An 18,120-nucleotide genomic window follows, 5' to 3' on the forward strand; every position below is an offset into this window, starting at 1 on the left:
TGATATTCATTGGACTGTTGTCTGTAAACAGGTGTCATGCTCTCGGAAGAGAGCTGTGGCTGTGACTTGGCTCTGTTGCTCCCACGTAGTGATTTGCAAAGATGGGGGGAAAAAGGAAGAAAAAAAAAATGAAAATTCAAGATTCGAGCAGAGATTAAGAACTTTGTAAAGAAATGTATGAAAGCAAAGGACATTCATGCCGATTTCCAGAATACACTAGGGGACGATGCATCTTCATATACAACTGTTGCCAAGTGGGTGAACGAATTTACATTTGGTCGAGAGATCTTAGATGATTCGCACAGTGGCCGGCCAAGACGTGTCACTACTCCAGAAATCATTGCATAAGTGCATAAAATGGTTGTGGAGTATCGCCCATTGAAAGTGCGTGAAATTGCTTACACTTGCCAGATATCATCTGAAAAGGTATATCGCATTTAAACTGAAGAATTAGAAATGAAAATATTATCTGCAAGATGGGTGCTGCGACTCTTGACATGTACCCCCACACGTGCCAGCGGCATGGCAAAATTACACGAACTAAGGTATAAATTCTTGTCACACCTACTTTATTCACCTGATATGGCTCTGACAGACTTCCATCTCTTCCCAAAACTAAAAATTTTTCTTGGTGGACGCAGATTCACTTCAAATGAGGAATTGATAGCTGGAATTAACAATTCTTTTGCAAGTCTGGAGGAAACTCATTTTCGAGATGGGATCAAGGCACTGGAACATTGTTGGACCAAGTGCATTAGTCTACAAGGAGACTACATTGAAAAATGAAAAAAATGTTTCAGTGATGTAAGTAGTTTTTTTTCTATTCCATTCTGAGAACTTTTCAAACCATCCTCATATCTTAATTAAATTTCCAGCTTCTTATAAAATGCCAAGGTGTTCCTTCCACTTAGTGACACCTGCAACACTTTCTAAAATCTAACAATATTATGGAAAGGACAGCTGCTACTCATATAGCACAGGTGCCGAGTTGCAGAATGGCACAAGAAAAAAACTGTCAGAAAATCAGCTTTCAGCCAACAAGATATTTATCAAAAATATGCTCCCCCTCCCTCTTCTCCACACACAAATACAACCTATGTTTGTGCCTATCTGCAACTCAGCATCTCCGGTATATGGTGAGAAGCAACTATCTCTTTCATAACACTGTTGCATTCCAACCTGAATTTTCCATTGTTTGACTTTCTACAATCTCTTCTTCATTAAGCACTAACCTCCATACTATTAGGTTGCTGCGTAAGTTCATAGCATTTGTACCTAAGCTTATTAAACACAACAGATACACGTAACAAGGATTTAGTCATCACTGACATATTCTTCTTCAATGTTTACAACAGTCTGCCAATGCCAGGGTAACTTTCCAATTAAACTGTAGGAATCATGTGGCTATCAGGTGAAGAACTAGTCGAGCCATGCTCAGAGGGTGTTTCCATCTGGAAAGGGAGTACCTTGAAAGCTGTTTGATAGAGAGCAGAGAACGTGGAAATCTGAGGTCGCAAAATCAGGTGAATAAGGTGGGTGCGGAGTGACTTTCCAACCCAGCTCCAGTATTACTTTTCAGTCCTGCAGAATGCAGGAGGACATTACTGTGGAGTAGCATCACATCACGCTATCTTCCCGGTCATTGTTCTTGGATTGCATTTGCCAGACATTTCAGTTGTTGTCAGTAAATGTCAGCAGTAATGGTTACGCCTTAGCGAAGCAATTTGTAGTACACCATACCGTCATTGTTCTACCAGATGCATAACATTATCTTTTGTGGATGCATGCACGTCTTTTACAGTGAGTAGCTGCTGCGTTTTCCTTAAGTTAGCATAAAGACATCATTTCTCAACAACAACAACAACAACAACAACAACAACATACAAATGGTCGGTGTTGTTCATGAGCTAATTGATGACTCAAGCGGAGATGCATATATGGCCACCCACTCAATTTTGTGATTTTGGCTTGGGCCATGTGCTACCCAAATATCTAATTTTTTTTTTACCCTTCCCCACTGCATGCAAATATCTTCTTGTTGTCTTCAGTCCTGAGACTGGTTTGATGCAGCTCTCCATGCTACTCTATCCTGTGCAAGCTGCTTCATCTCCCAGTACTTACTGCAACCTACATCCTTCTGAATCTGCTTAGTGTAGTCATCTCTTGGTCTCCCTCTACTATTTTTACCATCCACGCTGCCCTCCAATGCTAAATTGGTCCTCCCTTGATGCCTAAGAACATGTCCTACCAACCGATCCCTTCTTCTAGTCAAGTTGTGCCACAAACTCCTCTTCTCCCCAATCCTATTCAATACTTCCTCATTAGTTATGTGATCAACCCATCTAATCTTCAGTATTCTTCTGTAGCACCACATTTCGAAAGCTGCTATTCTATTCTTGTCCGAACTATTTATGATGCATGTTTCACTTCCATACATGGCTACACTCCATACAAATACTTCCAGAAGAGACTTCCCAACACTTAAATCTACACTCGAAGTTAACAAATTTCTCTTGTTCAGAAACGCGTTCCTTGCCATTGTCAGTCTACATTTTATATCCTCTCTACTTCGACCATCATCAGTTATTTTGCTCCCCAAATAGCAAAACTCTTTTACTACTAGAAGTGTCTCATTTCCTAATCAATTCCCTCAGCATCACCCAATTTAATTCGACTACATTCCATTATCCTCGTTTTGCTTTTATTGGTGTTCATCTTATATCCTCCTTTCAAGACACTGTCAATTCTGTTCAACTGCTCTTCCAAGTACTTTGCTGTGTGACAGAATTACAATGTCATCGGCAAACCTCAAAGTTTTTATTTCTTCTCCATGGATTTTAATACCTACTCCGAACTTTCCTTTTGTTTCCTTTACTGCTTGCTCAATATACAGATTGAATAACATTGGGGATAGGCTACAACCCTGTCTCTCTCTTCCCAACCACTGCTTGCCCCTCGACACTTATAACTGCCATCCGGTTTCTGTACAAATTGTAAATAGCCTTTCACTCCCTGTATTTTACCCCTGCAACCTTCAGAATTTGAAAGAGTATTCCAGTCAACATTGTAAAAGCTTTCTCTAAGTCTACAAATGCTAGGAACATAGGTTTGCCTTTTCTTAATCTAGCTTCTAAGATAAGTCATAGGGGTCAGTATTGCCTCACGTGTTCCATTACTTCTACGGAATCCAAACTGATCTTCGTTTTCCTACTGTCGAATTCCAGTCACCCATGACTATTAAATTTTCGTCTCCCTTCACTTCCTGAATAATTTCTTTTATCTCATCATACATTTCATCAATTTCTTCATCATCTGCAGAGCTAGTAGGCATAAAAACTTTTACTACTGTAGTAGGCGCGGGCTTCATGTCTATCTTGGCCACAATAATGCGTTCACTATGCTGTTGGTAGTAGCTTACTCGCACTCTTATTTTTTTATCCATTATTAAACCTATTCCTGCATTACCCCTATTTGATTTTGTATTTATAACTCTGTATCCACCTGACCTAAAGTCTTGTTCCTTCTGCTATCGAACTTCACTAATTCCCACTATATCTAACTTTAGCCAATCCATTTCCCTTTTTAAATTTTCTCACCTACATGCCCGATTAAGGGATCTGACATTCCACACTCTGATCCGTAGAACGCTAGTTTTCTTTCTCCCGAGTCCTCTCGAGTAGTCCCCACCCGGAGATCCGAATGGGGGACTATTTTACCTCCGGAATATTTTACCCAAGAGGACGCCATCATCATTAAATCATACAGTAAAGCTGCATGCCCTCGGGAAAAATTACGGCTGTAATTTCCCATTGCTTTCAACCGTTCGCAGTACCAAAACAGCAAGGCCGTTTTGGTTAGTGTTACAGGGCCAGATCAGTCAATCATCCAGACTGTTGCCCCTGCAACTACTGAAAAGGCTACTGCCCCTCTTCAGGAACCACACGTTTGTCTGGCCTCTCAACAGATACCCCTCTGTTGTGGTTGGACCTACGGTATGGCTATCTGTATCGTTGAGGCACACCAGCCTCCCCACTAACGGCACGGTCCATGGTTCATGGGGGGATTTATTCCAATACTACAATACATATAACAGTACAACTGCCTACGAGAGCATAGGCTTTTACAGCCTTTGTCATCTTCAATAAAACAGTTCTGGGTGTAAAACCATGTTATGTTGAAGCCACTATACTCAGAACCAGTTTATTGAAGAAACAATAGTTTAAACTACAGCCAAAGATAGTTTCGTCTTATGTTTCCAAACACAAGCTGTAACATTTCTTCTGTAACAGAAGCAGTGAAAGTAGATATTGCAGTTTTCCATTCATTGATGGATTTTGGACAGTTGCTTTTGCTAAACCCCGGGGAAAAAAAAAAAAAAATGGTCAGGTGGTGTTAGGTCAGGCAATCGTGGAGGCCAAAGTCACTGTTAAATAATGCGATCACCAAAAAACATCAGCAAGCAGTGACATTGAAACGCGAGCTGTATGTGAAGTTACACCATCTTGTTGAAAATAACTGGTTAACAATTATACGGCACTGCAGAGAGACTTTTTGAATGTTGGGAGAGTCCACTTGATGGGAAGTAACCCAGGCAACAAACTGTGTGCGTCTGCACGCGTGTGCGCCCCTGTATGTGTACGCACTGAATTGAGTCTATCAGTTCTAGTGGGCGCCTGTATAACACTCGTCATGTGGTGCAAGGAAAGATGAACATGACAGAATAATATTAAGTAGTAGCAAGTAAGTTGCAGAACATATACTGTGCATGGCTGTTTTCGTGTTTGCAGACATTAAGCGGGCAGTGTGGATTACAAGGAAACAGCAAGAAGTGGTGACAAATTGCTTCACCCGCTGTGGGTGGCACATTTTACGTTTTGTGGTGGTGGCTTGGCAGTGGCTTGACTGTCAAAGAGCAACCACACTCTCCAAAAATTAACATGAGAGACAGGATGGTTTTGCGACAGTTGAAATATACTGCAATCTGGACTGTCATATTGAGCCTTCAAGGCATATGTCTTATGAAAGTTGTGTTCTTCTCTAATTCGTGAATCACACTAATGAGCCGTACAACTACTCAAGGAAATATATGTCTGAAACTAGAGGACGTGTTTTTTATGATATGAGTAAGTTTTCTTCTTTTGCTCCAGTAACTTCAGAATGTTAAGAAGTCGAGCCTTTCCTCAGCAACACACAGGATTTCTGAGGCACTGATTAGCAGGACCCCGACTTCAAGAAAATCAACTGTAGCACTCGATTAAAAGGAAAAGGTAAATACTTCAGATGTTACGTCGGGTAACAGATCTTGTTAAGTGTTCTGACTCAGTTTCAAGTACAAGGTGCGAGCCAGCAGCTACACGAAACCCTAAAACACCAAGAAAAACACTTCAGTGTGCGTGCTCTTGTGAGATCAGACTGAAGTTTAACAATAAGGATGATGGGTGACCTGTTAAACACTTTCACTGTACATCAATCTTTGGCACACTAATGGTTTAGTCGAGTCATCACGTGGATTTATGAGTGGGATCCTGAGAAAAAGTGGAAAAGTAAGGAGTGGCACACACACATCTACTTGACCAAAAACAGCTCAAATAAGCAAATCAAAGATCAAAACAAAGCAAATTTGCTTTTTTGACAGTAGGGCTATCGTGCATAAAGAATTTGTTCCTCCAGGACAAACTTTCAACCAAATGTTTTACAAAGCTAAAGTTGAAAGGCTCAGGAAAGAGAGAATTATTAACTGAGACTGGACATTGCACACAAGTGGATGCTGCTTCGTGAGATCACCCCATGCCATGCGGCCACTTCCATCGTGGAATTTTTTACTTCAAAAGGCTTTCATATTGTTCTGTGGCCCGCTATTCACCTGAACTGAGTCCTTTTGATTTTTTCCCCAAAATTGAAAAATGTCTTAAAATGACATTTTGGGATTCAGGAACATTCAGAAGAATGTGACCGAGAGCACTGCAACCCAGAGTGGGAACAATGACTGCCAGTGTATAGTTGCCCAAGGGAGTTCCCTTGGGCAATATTATTGACTGAAAAAATAAAAACTACGGTACATAAAAAAATCAGTCTCATTACTTTTCTCCCACATCAAATATACAGAAATGATGGTGTAACTACATATGCATCATGCAACATGAAAGCTATACAAGACCCGCTTATCTGCATGGAAGAGAAGGAGTAACTTACAGCTTTAAGTTCCTCTGCTGAAGCTCTTCTCAATTGGTTCATTAGTTCTGTGAGATGATTTGGTGCTTCCTTGCATTCTATGTCTACCTGTGAACGTTTCCTTCTAGCTTTTTCCGCTGCTTTCTCAATATTGTGCCAGCTATGAGACAAATCGCTAGCTAAATTCATTAATTCCTTCTGAGCACTTTTCTGGAAAAAAACGGCCGTACATTAAAACAATATTCATTTCAGCTGTTGCAGGTATAGAGGAACAGGAGTTATTTCTTGGCAAGTATTACATTTCTTCAGCACCAATGAATGTTGATTCTACTGCACACAGTGTCGCCTTTGTGAGAAAGCATTAACCACAGGACAAATAGCAATCACAAACTTTACACAGTTACATAAGACATAATATGGCTGATATGATTTTACTTCATTTAAAGAGTTCTGGGCAGATTGGAAAAATCCCTATCTTAAACAATGTAATATTTATTCATATAAAAGGTACCTTTTTCAGCAATTATTGGGAATAAAAATTTGAAGAAAATATGCCTTGGGTTGCACATTTCTAGCCACTAACAAAGGTATTTCTGAAAGTATTGATTATTTTTAAGATAATTATATTTGTGAAAAGTAGACAAACTTTCTACACCGTTCGATGTACATAAGGCTAACTTCTTTGAGATTTACAAAATACGAAAATCCCCGTGTTAAAATATGCACAATACTCCAATGAGTATACCCCATAATTTTGAACAAATTCTGGTTAATAGAAACTAAGAAAGTACACTTTTTTCTTGAAAAATACAACTTACAGAAAACAGCCATTAAAGTTGTCAATGCCTCCCAGCTCCATACATTGGGTTGTCTGCATCCTCTTCCATTTCATCTTGCAATATCCTTTTTCCTCCCTGTCTTGCCATTGTTTCAAAGTCTCAAACAGTTCTCAGACACAAAAAGCCTTTCTTTATCTAAATTTAACATTTGTTTTACTGCAAAATGACCAAAGGTTTCAAGCAGCCTTTTCAGTACTTCATATCTTGCAACATTTCCTTCACTGAATGTTGTCACTGCATCCAAGACACCAAAATGCAGTATACCGATTGCCACCAAAACTCTCGGGAATTCTCTCCCAGATTACACTGTTCGTGGACTCGTTAGGATTTTGGGAGTGATTTTCGTCAGTGGATTTACATCTGACAAATCCTTGGAAGTTTCTTTCAAGATTTCTACTTGCAAAAGAAATAGCTGGTTTGTAAATACAATCACTTTCTGGAAGGCCTATGACTGGGTTTATTGTCTCTTGAAGAGGTGAAACAAAACTGCCCACACAGCTTTTCTAATATCTTCTATGCTACTGCTATGCCATAATAGTTTTGAATTCTTTCCTTGACAGATTTTTTCATGTCTATTCTTACCATCTAATCGTCAGCCATCTTCCAATTTCTTTCCCTTATATGCAGTTTTCAGTCCTCATAGCCTCATACCCATTTGCTTTTTTGCACTCCTGCTTGGTGATCGTTACGTTTTCTCCACGTAGCTTCTCTTCCTCAAGTGTTTTGAAAGCTACTGAATCACTACCTCCTAAATAATTGCTCTCAGAGGTGGGGGATTCAAAAATCAAATTTCAATCTGAGAACTATTACATACGAGGGGCATCTGAAAAGTCCGTGCAAAGTCCAAGAGATGGCACCACTGGCCCGTATCGAGGTCATGTTCAGTTAGTAGTATCTTTTCAGCCATATTGGTCTATTTCTTTGTGTTTGACATTCGCGTGAATCAAGGAAGTGGAGTCATTGTCAAACAAATGGACAAAAAAATTTCGTGTGGTGATTAAACATTACTTTATGAAAGGCAAAACACCTCAGGAGACTGAAGAGAAGCTTGATAAACACTGCTGTGACTCTGCACCTTTGATTAGAACAGTTTATAAGGGGTTCCAAAATTTTCAGAGTGGCCATATGGCCACAAGTGATGCTGAACATTCTGGATGCCCTGTGGAGGTTACAATTCCAGAAATCATTGATAAAATCCATGATATGGTGATGGATGACAGAAGAGATAAGGTGCGTGAGATTGCTAGTGCTGTGGGCATCTCAAATGAATGGGTACATATTATTTTGCATAAATATTTGGACATGAGAAAGCTATCCACAAGATTGGTTCAGCGATTGCTCGCGCTTGACCAAAAACTGAATTGTGCGAAGCATTGCAAGGATGATTTGCAGCCGTTCAGGAAGAATCCACAGGAATAACTGTCGTTTCATCACTGTGGATGAAACATGGATACATTACTATACTCCTGAGCTCAAACAACAATCTAAACAATGGGTTACCAAGGGAGAATCTGCACCAAAAAAGGCAAAGACCATTCCTTCGGCCGGAAAGGTTATGGCGACTGTCTTTTGGGATTCGACTATCTGGAAAAGGTAAAACTATTACAGGTGCATATTATTCATCATTATTGGACTGTTTGAAAACCGAGCTGCAAGAAAAACGCTGACAATTGGACCACAAAAAAGTCCTTTTTTATCACGACAATACACCTTCACACACCTCAGCAGTAGTGGTCACAAAATTAATGGAAATAGGATTCCAACTCATTTCACATCCCCCCTATTCTCCAGACTACTATTTGTTCCCCAATTTGAAGAAATAGCTGGCAGGACAATGATTTTATTGAAACGAGGAGGTGATTGCAGGAACTAATAGCTGTTTTGCATACGGATAATTCCTATTATTCGGAAGGGATCAACAAATTATAATCACATTGGATGAAGTGCATAAGTCTAAAAGGAGACTATTTCGAAAAACAAAGGTTTACGCCAAACACATAAGTAGCTTTTATTTATGCACAGACTTTTCAAATGCCCCTCGTATACATGGTTACTCGCACAATGTTTTGTTGAAACAAATGAATAAACCAGAACTAAGGAGATAATACGTGTTTTATTTATTATTGGGAATGGTAAATTCTGTAGACCATGACTAGAGGGGGGGGCGGGGGGGGGGGGGGGGGGGGATGGAAATTAAGATATCAACCTGTCCGGAGCCCCCTAAAATTATGGAAATGATAATTTTCTCATGCTCCTTCAGATATCGAAAAACAGTTGTTTACTGTGTGTTAGAGGATGTACAGTCACTGACAACATATTCATTTCCAGAAAGTCATACGTGGGAAACATGATCCATAATTAATCAACAAACTGAGGTTAGTGATATAAATATTCAGGAGATTATGTATATTTATTTTGTGTGTGTGTGTGTGTGTGTGTGTGTGTGTGTGTGTGTGTGTGTGTGTGTGTGTGTGTGTGTAATCACAGGTTTTTCATTGTTCCACAGGTCTGTCATCAACTACTTTAAGAGAGGCTACAGGTATTATCTAATAGTTGTTTCATAATGTCCACTGGACCCTCGCCCCCTCCTCCTGACTCTTAGTTTTCCATTCCACAAACACTCCTGCTTACACGTGTCACATGCATATATGTCAATGTGTGCACGGAAGTGAATGTGGAGAACATGTGATCTGAGTAACTGTTTCTAACTCTAGAATTTTTCCATCTTCCATTTTTGTGCAGTTGCTATCTACAAATGATAAATTTGATCCATTGGTGGATTTCACACAGGACCAAAACTTATCCTTTGACAAACTGGCAATGCAGGTTTCACTTTCAAAAGCACTAAAGACATCTTGCACAGCTGATCTTATGTCTGCATGAACCTTTTTTTGGTTATGTTGCATTGCTGGCCACGCCAACAGGAAGAGGCACACAATCAGAGCTCCACAGTTTGTTGTTTTGAAGAGGGTAAACTCAGTCCAGTGTTTTGAGCATGAAAACATGGTCCGAGTAGACTGTATTCTTTTTATTATCCTTGGGTCATGTTCAAGCACCCATAACACGTTCAGAAATGGTGACATTGGTTTATACGTCAATTGTTGACAAGATCTTGCACATACATACACTTTATAACCCAAGTTATTTACATATCTTATGCTTCCAGCTTCTTTTCACACTCCAATACATTGTCGATACATGTGAACAGGTATGCTTCTTATTTTGGTGCGTATGTGGCAGAAAGGCAATACAACAATGTATGTGATAACGTCCTTTAGCTATGTCATAGTATAGGTACAACTGTTATGGTATGACTGAAGATGTTTACGATCTTATCTGTGGATGGTCAATAACATTAAGTAAGGTACTGGTGGAATATTCACTGGCATAAGCTTGTTATTCTCTCACATGCTATCTTGTTGGAAGTAAAGGATTGAAACTCTTACATCAGATATTATGTCACGTGTAATATTAGAAATTGTGGTACAGTCCAACCACAGAAGCCTTTTAATGAGGTGTGCCAGTAAGTTTAGGAAATAAAATAATACTGATGTATTAAAATAAATATCTCTCGCTCCCTCAAACACACACACACACACACACACACACACACACACACACACACACACACAGTAGGTGAATCTTTTTTCACCATGCAGTGTTATAATGAAACAGGAAAACCATAGTTGGTTGCACCATGTCATTAGTCATTTCAACAATATATTACAGTACAGATATTGGAACCTGCAAGTGTTATGTGAAGAAGGGACCTACTTTGGATTGCCTGTACGGACCACCTAAACCACACTACAACTGTTGTGACAGTGCCACGACATTGAACAGTGCCACCACGACAGCACGCGCAAACGGCGATAGAGGCGCTCCGCAACTCGGCTGAACGCGGGAGCGCCACCTAGCTACGAACGGCGCCGGCCGCATGTCACAGCACGGCAGTCGAATGAGAGATACTGAGTTGTTATCGTGTAACTAGCTATTGTTTCTAAGTGAGTGTGTTTGAATATCCACACAATTATTGGTGATTAAAGGTTATAACACTTTTTGGCGACGAGGTCGGATATTTTCACTGCGTTGTGGATTTGTGTGTTCGTGACGGGGCAGACACGGAACAGCTTATGCAAGCACTCATTGAACAGCAAACACAGTTGACGGCTGCTGTTCAGGTGTTGTCGACGTCGCTTACTCATCGTCTGTCTTCCTCTTCTCCGCCTCCGTTCCCTCCTTACGACGAGGCCGCTGAAGACTGGGAGGATTATGAGAAGCGTTTGCGGCAACACTTCTCGGCTTTCGGTGTTGTCGACACTCCTATGTTTAATTCGTTATTTCTATCTTGGATTCCCCCACGGATCTATCAGCTGCTATCTCAGTTAGCCCCTCTGCGGGAACCTGCCTCTCTGTCCCTCCAGGAAATGTGTGACTTATTGTCTAACTATTACCGCAGAAACACCCACATCGTTGCCGCCCGCGTGGCGTTCTACCGGGGTCGTAAACAGCCCAATCAATCTTACCGGGCTCGGGTGGCGGAACTACACGGTCTGAGTCAGTTTGTCACGGACACTCAACACGAGTCTTATGCTGATTCAATGGTTAGGGATGTTATTCTAGGGCTTGCTCCTGATAAAGAAGTTAGACAACGTGCCCTACAACTGCCAAACCCGTCACTGTCTGAAGTTCTAAGCATCGCTCAATCCTTTGAAGTGGATCACACTGCTGGCGCGCAAATAGACGTGTGGTGTGACGGAGGCGCTGTACAGTAAAGGTGGTGGTGGGTAGTGTTTAACGTCCCGTCGACAACGGGGTCATTAGAGACGGAGCGCAAGCTCGGGTTAGGGAAGGATTGGGAAGGAAATCGGCCGTGCCCTTTCAAAGGAACCATCCCAGCATTTGCCTGAAACGATTTAGGGAAATCACGGAAAACCTAAATCAGGATGGCTGGAGACGGGATTGAACGTCTGTACAGTCAACTTTCGACACGGACAATTTGCCTGTTTCACAGGGGAACGAAGATGTGGCGGCGGTTCACTCACGTAAACAATGTCGCGTTGGGCCGCGACGCTCGCAGCGAAAACAGCAACCGCAGAAACAGGTTCGTTCCGCACTTCCTTCTCGTCCACGTTGTTTCGCACAGCATGATGGGGCCACGTGTCCGAAACGTTGGGCCACATGTAATTCGTGTAGGAAAAAAGGCCACATTGCTTCTGTATGTCGGTCCCCTAAAGTTCCTGTCGACGAGGACGAGGCATCGGACACGGATGTTAACTGTGTGCTTTCTCAAACAAATAAGTTGTTTGTTACTGTTCGTGTTCTGGATAAAGACATTCGCATGCAAGTGGACACTGGCTCTGCAGTAACTCTCATTAATTCTCGCACGTATTTGGAGTTGGGCTCCCCTCCCTTGTCTCCAGTTACGCGAAATCTGAGAACTTATAATAAACAGAAAATTCCTATCGTTGGCCAGTTCGATGCTTCCACTGCCTACAAGTCTGTTGTTAGGCCCCTCACGTTTTATGTGGTGGATCATGCGGGCACTGAAAACCTGTTCGGTTATGATTCTTTCCAGTTGTTCGGGTTCTCCGTTGATGATGATGAGCACCTCATCTCTGAGGATATTCCGTATCAACAGCTGGATGGATTGTGTTCCGAATTTCCGTCCGTGTTCTCTGCTGGTCTGGGTCGTGCCAAGGATTTTAAAGCCCACATTACTCTTAAACCTACAGCTCGCCCTAATTTTTTCCGGGCACACCCTATTCCGGTGGCGTTGCGTGCACCTGTCGAGGTTGGGATAGACAGGTTAACAGCTTCAGGGATTCTCCTTCCTGTTACCTCCAGCGAATGGGCATCGCCAATCGTGGTGGTTTCTAAACCCAACGGGAGTCTGCGATTGTGTGACGATTTTAAAGCCACTGTCAACGCTCAGAGCCTCACTGACACTTATCCTCTTCCCCGTCCTGAGGAGTTATTTACCAAGCTCACTGGGGGCCAGCTCTTTTCCAAACTTGACTTATCGGAGGCGTACCATCAGTTGCCGTTGGATGCTTCTTCCAAGGAATTTCTCGTCATCAACACTCCTTGTGGGTTGTATCAGTACCAGCGATTACCATTTGGCGTCGTTAGCGTGCCGGCCATTTTTCAGCGGTTTTTGGAACAGCTCACGGCTTCCGTTCCCGGCTGCATCAACTATCTGGATGACATTGTTGTTACGGGGGCCTCCACTGAGGAGAACCTTCGCAATTTGCGTTCACTGTTTCGGGTTTTGCATTCGGCTGGGTTGAAGTGCAATCTGGACAAGTCACAGTTCGTCCAACCCTCCATTGTATATCTTGGTTTCCACTTGTCCCGTGAGGGTATACGTCTTCTACGTCAGCACGTTGCGACCATTAACCCTCTACTCCGGCCGTCTACGGTCAAAGAACTTCAGGCGTTTCTAGGCAAGATTGCTTATTATCACAAATTCAATCCATCCGCAGCGGCGGTAGCTCATCCTCTGATCAGCTGTTACGCAAAAACGTCCCTTTCTGTTGGTCCGACGAGTGTGAGCAGGCTTTTGTCCGCCTGAAGGCTCATTTGCAGTCGGCGCCTTGTCTTGCCACATTCTGTCCGTGTCAGCACTTGGTTCTGGCGACTGACGCATCACAGTATGGCCTACGGGCTGTTCTCGCCCATCGGTATGAGGATGGGTCGGAACGACCCATCACCTATGCTTCCAAGACCCTCAACGATGCACAACGGCGTTACTCTCAAATCGAAAAGGAGGCGCTCGCTATCATTATGCTCTATAAAAGTTCAGCGCTTTTTTTTTTTATGGTTCTAAGATTCACCTCATCACCGACCACAAGCCGCTAGTCTCTCTCTGTTCAGCCCATCGGCAACGCTTCCGGATAAGGCAGCTCACCGCCTGCAACGTTGGGCCTTATACTTTTCTCGTTTTCACTATGAGATTCACTATCGCCCCACGGCCTAGCACACCAACGCTGATGCATTGTCGTGATTGCCGATGGGCCCCGACCCGGTTTTCGATCGTGATGAACTACTCTGTTTCCACATTGATGAGGAAGAACGTCGTGCGGTCGAGGGTTTTCCACTTACAGGTTCGCAGGTCGCGTCAGGTACTGCGCAGGACCTGGTCCTGCGTCAGGTGATCGGTTTTGTTCAACGGGGTTGGCCGGACAGGACCAAAGGCCGGGCATCGGATCCCCTTCGCAACTACCATGCCTTGCACCTTCATCTGTTCGTGATGGTGGTGGTGTTCTGGCCACGGATGGCGCGTCTCCACGGGTCATGGTGCTAGCCTCTCTTCGCAAAGATGTTCTCAAACTATTGCATGAAGGCCATTGGGGGATTTCTCGGACTAAGTCCCTGGCCCGCAGGCACGTTTATTGGCCCGGTATTGATTTGGACATCGCCCACACGATTGCTGCGTGTGGTCAGTGTGCTCAACGACTGGCTGCACCTCGTACAATGCCCTCTCCGTGGCCTGATCCGGCGCAGCCATTGGAACGGGTGCACGCTGGCTTTGCCAGCCCCTTCCTCGGTACTTATTGGCTACTGTTGATCGACGCCGTCTCGAAGTTTCCATTTGTTGTTCGGTATCCGTCACCCACCACTGCGGCGACGACGCTGGCTTTGACCAAAATCTTTGCGCTAGAAGGTCTTCCATCCACGATCGTCACGGACAATGGCCCTCAGTTCTCTTCGCAGACCTTCCGTGATTTTTGTACTGGACAAGGGATTCGTCATGTTACAGCACCGCCCTTCCATCCGCAATCGAATGGGGAGGTCGAGCGCCTTGTCCGCACTTTCAAAAGCCAGATGAAAAAATTCCTTAGTGATTTTTCCACAGATGACGCTCTGCTGCAATTTCTGAGTTCTTATCGCTTCACGCCTCTGCTGAACTCTTGCACGGCCGCCAACCGCGCACTCTACTGCACCTGCTTCACCCTGTCAGGCCTTGTGCTGTGTCCCCTAGTGCGGGAAAATACTCGGTGGGTGCCGACGTGTGGGCACGAGGGTACGGATCTCGCCCTAAATGGATTCCAGGGGTGGTCAAGGCTCTTTGCGGCCACCGGCTTTGTGAAATATGTACGGACGACGGCACGGTTGTTCGCCATTACGACCAGATGCGCCCACGAGTGGTGGCCACGCCGGTGCCACCGCCCCTTCCTTCGCCTCCACCAGCCCGAGAAGCCAGTCCTGTAGCTGCTGCCGATCTACCGTACGTGTTTATGCAGCCGACGTCTCTACCGCTTCCGAATACGCCGCCTTCTCCGGGACCCATCTCGCTGGAGCACACCCCCAGGTCCACGACACCTACGGATGCTGCTCCGGAGTTTTCACCCATCATCTCGTCCAGGAGGCACGTTCCACGGACGAGCTTCCGTCCTGGACATTTTCGACCATACTCTCGTGTCTCTCCGTGGGATGTTCTCGGGGCCTCACAAGAGGCCACGGATGTCTCCTCACTGTCCATGTCTCCAAGGAAGTGAGTGTTTTTTCAAGGGGAGAAAAGTGTTGTGACAGTGCCACGACATTTAACAGTGCCGCCATGACAGCACGCGCAAATGGTGATAGAGGCGCTCCGCAACTCGGCTGAGCGTGGGAGCGCCACCTAGCTACGAACGGCGCTGGCCGCGTGTCACGGCACGGCACGGCAGTCGAATGAGAGAGACTGAGTTGTTGTCATGTAACCAGCTATTGTTTCCAAGTGAGTGTGTTTGAATATCCACGCAATTATTGGCGATTAAAGCTTATAACAACAACTTTATGCGAAATGGAAGTAGTAGCTACAGTTTTGAGGAAAATATGATCCTCCTGTTAATAATTTACCAATGGAGATTTTAGCTTTTAGTGTGACTAATATGCCCCACGTCTATGCCCGGCATATTTTTAGACAATGAATGTTACATTTGTACATGTAACATGACATCATGTAAGAGCTATGAATCAGCTGATACTACAAGACTTTCAAATATAAGCTGTAAATGAGGCTATCTTCCACAAAACAGTAGCTAATACTTTCTTTCTGCATTGACTTTTACAGTAATTTAGATTCCTCATACAGGCAATCTAAAGTAGGTCCCCCTCCCTCAGACAACACCTGTAGATTCCAACATCGGTACTGTCATATATTGTTGAAATAACTGTACTGGCTATGGTATATAAAATTTGTAACTGGTTCTAATGTACCATTTGTTACTTAGTATTGCTTGCACCTTGTCCCGCACCTTTCACAGAGTTGGAGTGCTGACTATCTGATTTGGCCGGAGGCTCTTCCTGCCGCCACCCCGTAACCCCCCCCCCCCCCCCCCCCCTCCCAGGACACAATCAGTGTACCCCAGATGTCTGCATCTAGTGTAAATCATGAATGAGTGCAAACACGTTTCAAATGTCTGCGTGTCTTAACTGAGGTGGGTCGTGGGGACCAGTCTGGTTTACACCTAGAGGGATGTGGAAAACCTCCTAAAAACCACATCCAGGCTCGCTGGCACACCAGCCCTCATCGTTAATCCGTTGGGCAGATTCGATCTGGGGCTGGTGCGTCTACCTGAGCCCAGGAAGCAGCGCATTAGCACTCTCTGCTAACCTGGCGGGTCATACCATTTGTTACTACATCAGTATTATTTCATTTTATACACTGACTGGCACACCTCATTAAGAAGCCCAACATAATTTTCTGTAGATGGACTTTGTACTGTAGTTTCTAATATTACATGCAGCATGTCTTATGATGTAAGAGTTTCGATCCTCTACTTTTAATAAGATAGCACAAGTGAGAATAACAAATATATGTCAGTGAATATTGCACCAATAGCTTACCTGATATCATTGGTCACCCACAGATCAGACTCAACATCTTTGGTCATGCCACAACAGTTGTGCCTATACTATGATGTGGCAGCTTCCCAGTTTTGTCAGCTAAGGGACCTAATCACGTACACTATTGTATTGTCTGTGCCACAAACACACAGAAATATGATGCCTACCTGTCCACATGTACCAGTGATGTATCAGAATGTGAAATGAAGCTGGAAGTTTATAGCAGGTAAGTATCTTGGATTAGGAAGTATATGTATTTGCAAGAGCTTGTAGAGAATTGACAGATAAACCAACGTCACCATTATTGAATGTATTACAGGTGCTTTAAAATCACCCACGGTTGAACTTAGTCAGTTTCAAAGATGATAAGAACACAGACTACTTGGACCACGTTTCCATTCTCTGATCACATTGAGACTGTGGGGACTGTGTGTAGCTTATCTGATTTCTGTAACTTTTGAAGACTGCTGTAAATGTATTTTAATATCTGATCACTATTTAAACATGTGATGTTGCTTAGTACATGATAGGAATTTTGTGAAAAAGGTCATTCCAAAGACTAAGAATCAGCATGTACTTATTACAGAACAACTGCAGTTTTATGTAACAACCAGTATAATCATTGATATGTCAGAATCAGTACTGCAAAATAAAAAGCAAATTTCCATGATTTTTCTGTTACTTTTTTAGACAGTCCCTTCTCTGGTTGGGACAAACAGTTGTGTGAGGTACAAATCTCTGTTTGAGAAAATGGAGCAGTATTTTGTAAAATCTACATGAAAAATACACAGTATAAAATATACAGGTGTTTGTGAGTTAGTTAAATGCTGTCTATTACAAACCATACTCAATTCCCCCCATTATGGCTAACATGGGAATAAGTATTGAAAGGAGTAATGATACAGTAGACCTTACAAGGAATCACAAGAAGCTAAAAAGTTGAATATTTCAATATTTACAGGCACTGGATTACTCAAGTGCACGACATCATCCCAAATCTAACATTTGCCGTCTATTCAGCAGGAATGGTGAATAAATTCAAAAGTATCGGCACTGGTGCAAATAGACTCTCACCTTTGATTTCTTCTAGATTTCATAAGCAGTGTAACTGGAGTAATAAGAATGGCAACACTGTTGACGGAGCGACAACACTTTACCCTCCACCTCCCGTAACAACCAGAGGTAGCAGCACAGTGGATGAAGAGAGAGGGAGGGAGAGAGAGAGAGAGAGAGGGGGGGGCAATACTGACCCTACGACTTATCTCGGAAGATAAGTTAA

General features: G+C 43.3%; 2 protein-coding genes and 1 long non-coding RNA gene across 19 annotated transcripts in view; 2 read left to right on the forward strand and 1 right to left on the reverse strand.

The window, feature by feature from the left end:
* Nucleotides 1–18,120, reverse strand: part of LOC126143123 (disks large homolog 5-like) — a 1,046,479-nt gene that overhangs the window by 765,487 nt on the left and 262,872 nt on the right. For 6 of the 12 annotated variants that reach the window (XM_049915318.1, XM_049915317.1, XM_049915315.1 and 3 more), the window contains exon 5: nucleotides 6,193–6,381. The exons of the other annotated variants lie outside the window; for them this stretch is intronic. In XM_049915318.1, the coding sequence (XP_049771275.1) occupies nucleotides 6,193–6,381 (189 nt within the window). The remainder of the gene's footprint in view (nucleotides 1–6,192; nucleotides 6,382–18,120) is intronic. 12 annotated transcript variants of the gene reach the window in all.
* Nucleotides 1–18,120, forward strand: part of LOC126143121 (disks large homolog 5-like) — an 886,848-nt gene that overhangs the window by 257,884 nt on the left and 610,844 nt on the right. The window lies entirely within an intron of this gene.
* Nucleotides 16,808–18,120, forward strand: part of LOC126143160 (uncharacterized) — a 237,725-nt gene continuing 236,412 nt past the window's right edge. Inside the window, exon 1 of the long non-coding RNA XR_007529663.1 lies at nucleotides 16,808–17,067. This is a non-coding gene — a long non-coding RNA (uncharacterized LOC126143160). The remainder of the gene's footprint in view (nucleotides 17,068–18,120) is intronic.

The sequence above is a fragment of the Schistocerca cancellata genome, unplaced genomic scaffold (assembly GCF_023864275.1).
Source record: "Schistocerca cancellata isolate TAMUIC-IGC-003103 unplaced genomic scaffold, iqSchCanc2.1 HiC_scaffold_782, whole genome shotgun sequence".
NCBI classification, from domain to species: Eukaryota; Metazoa; Arthropoda; class Insecta; order Orthoptera; family Acrididae; genus Schistocerca; species Schistocerca cancellata.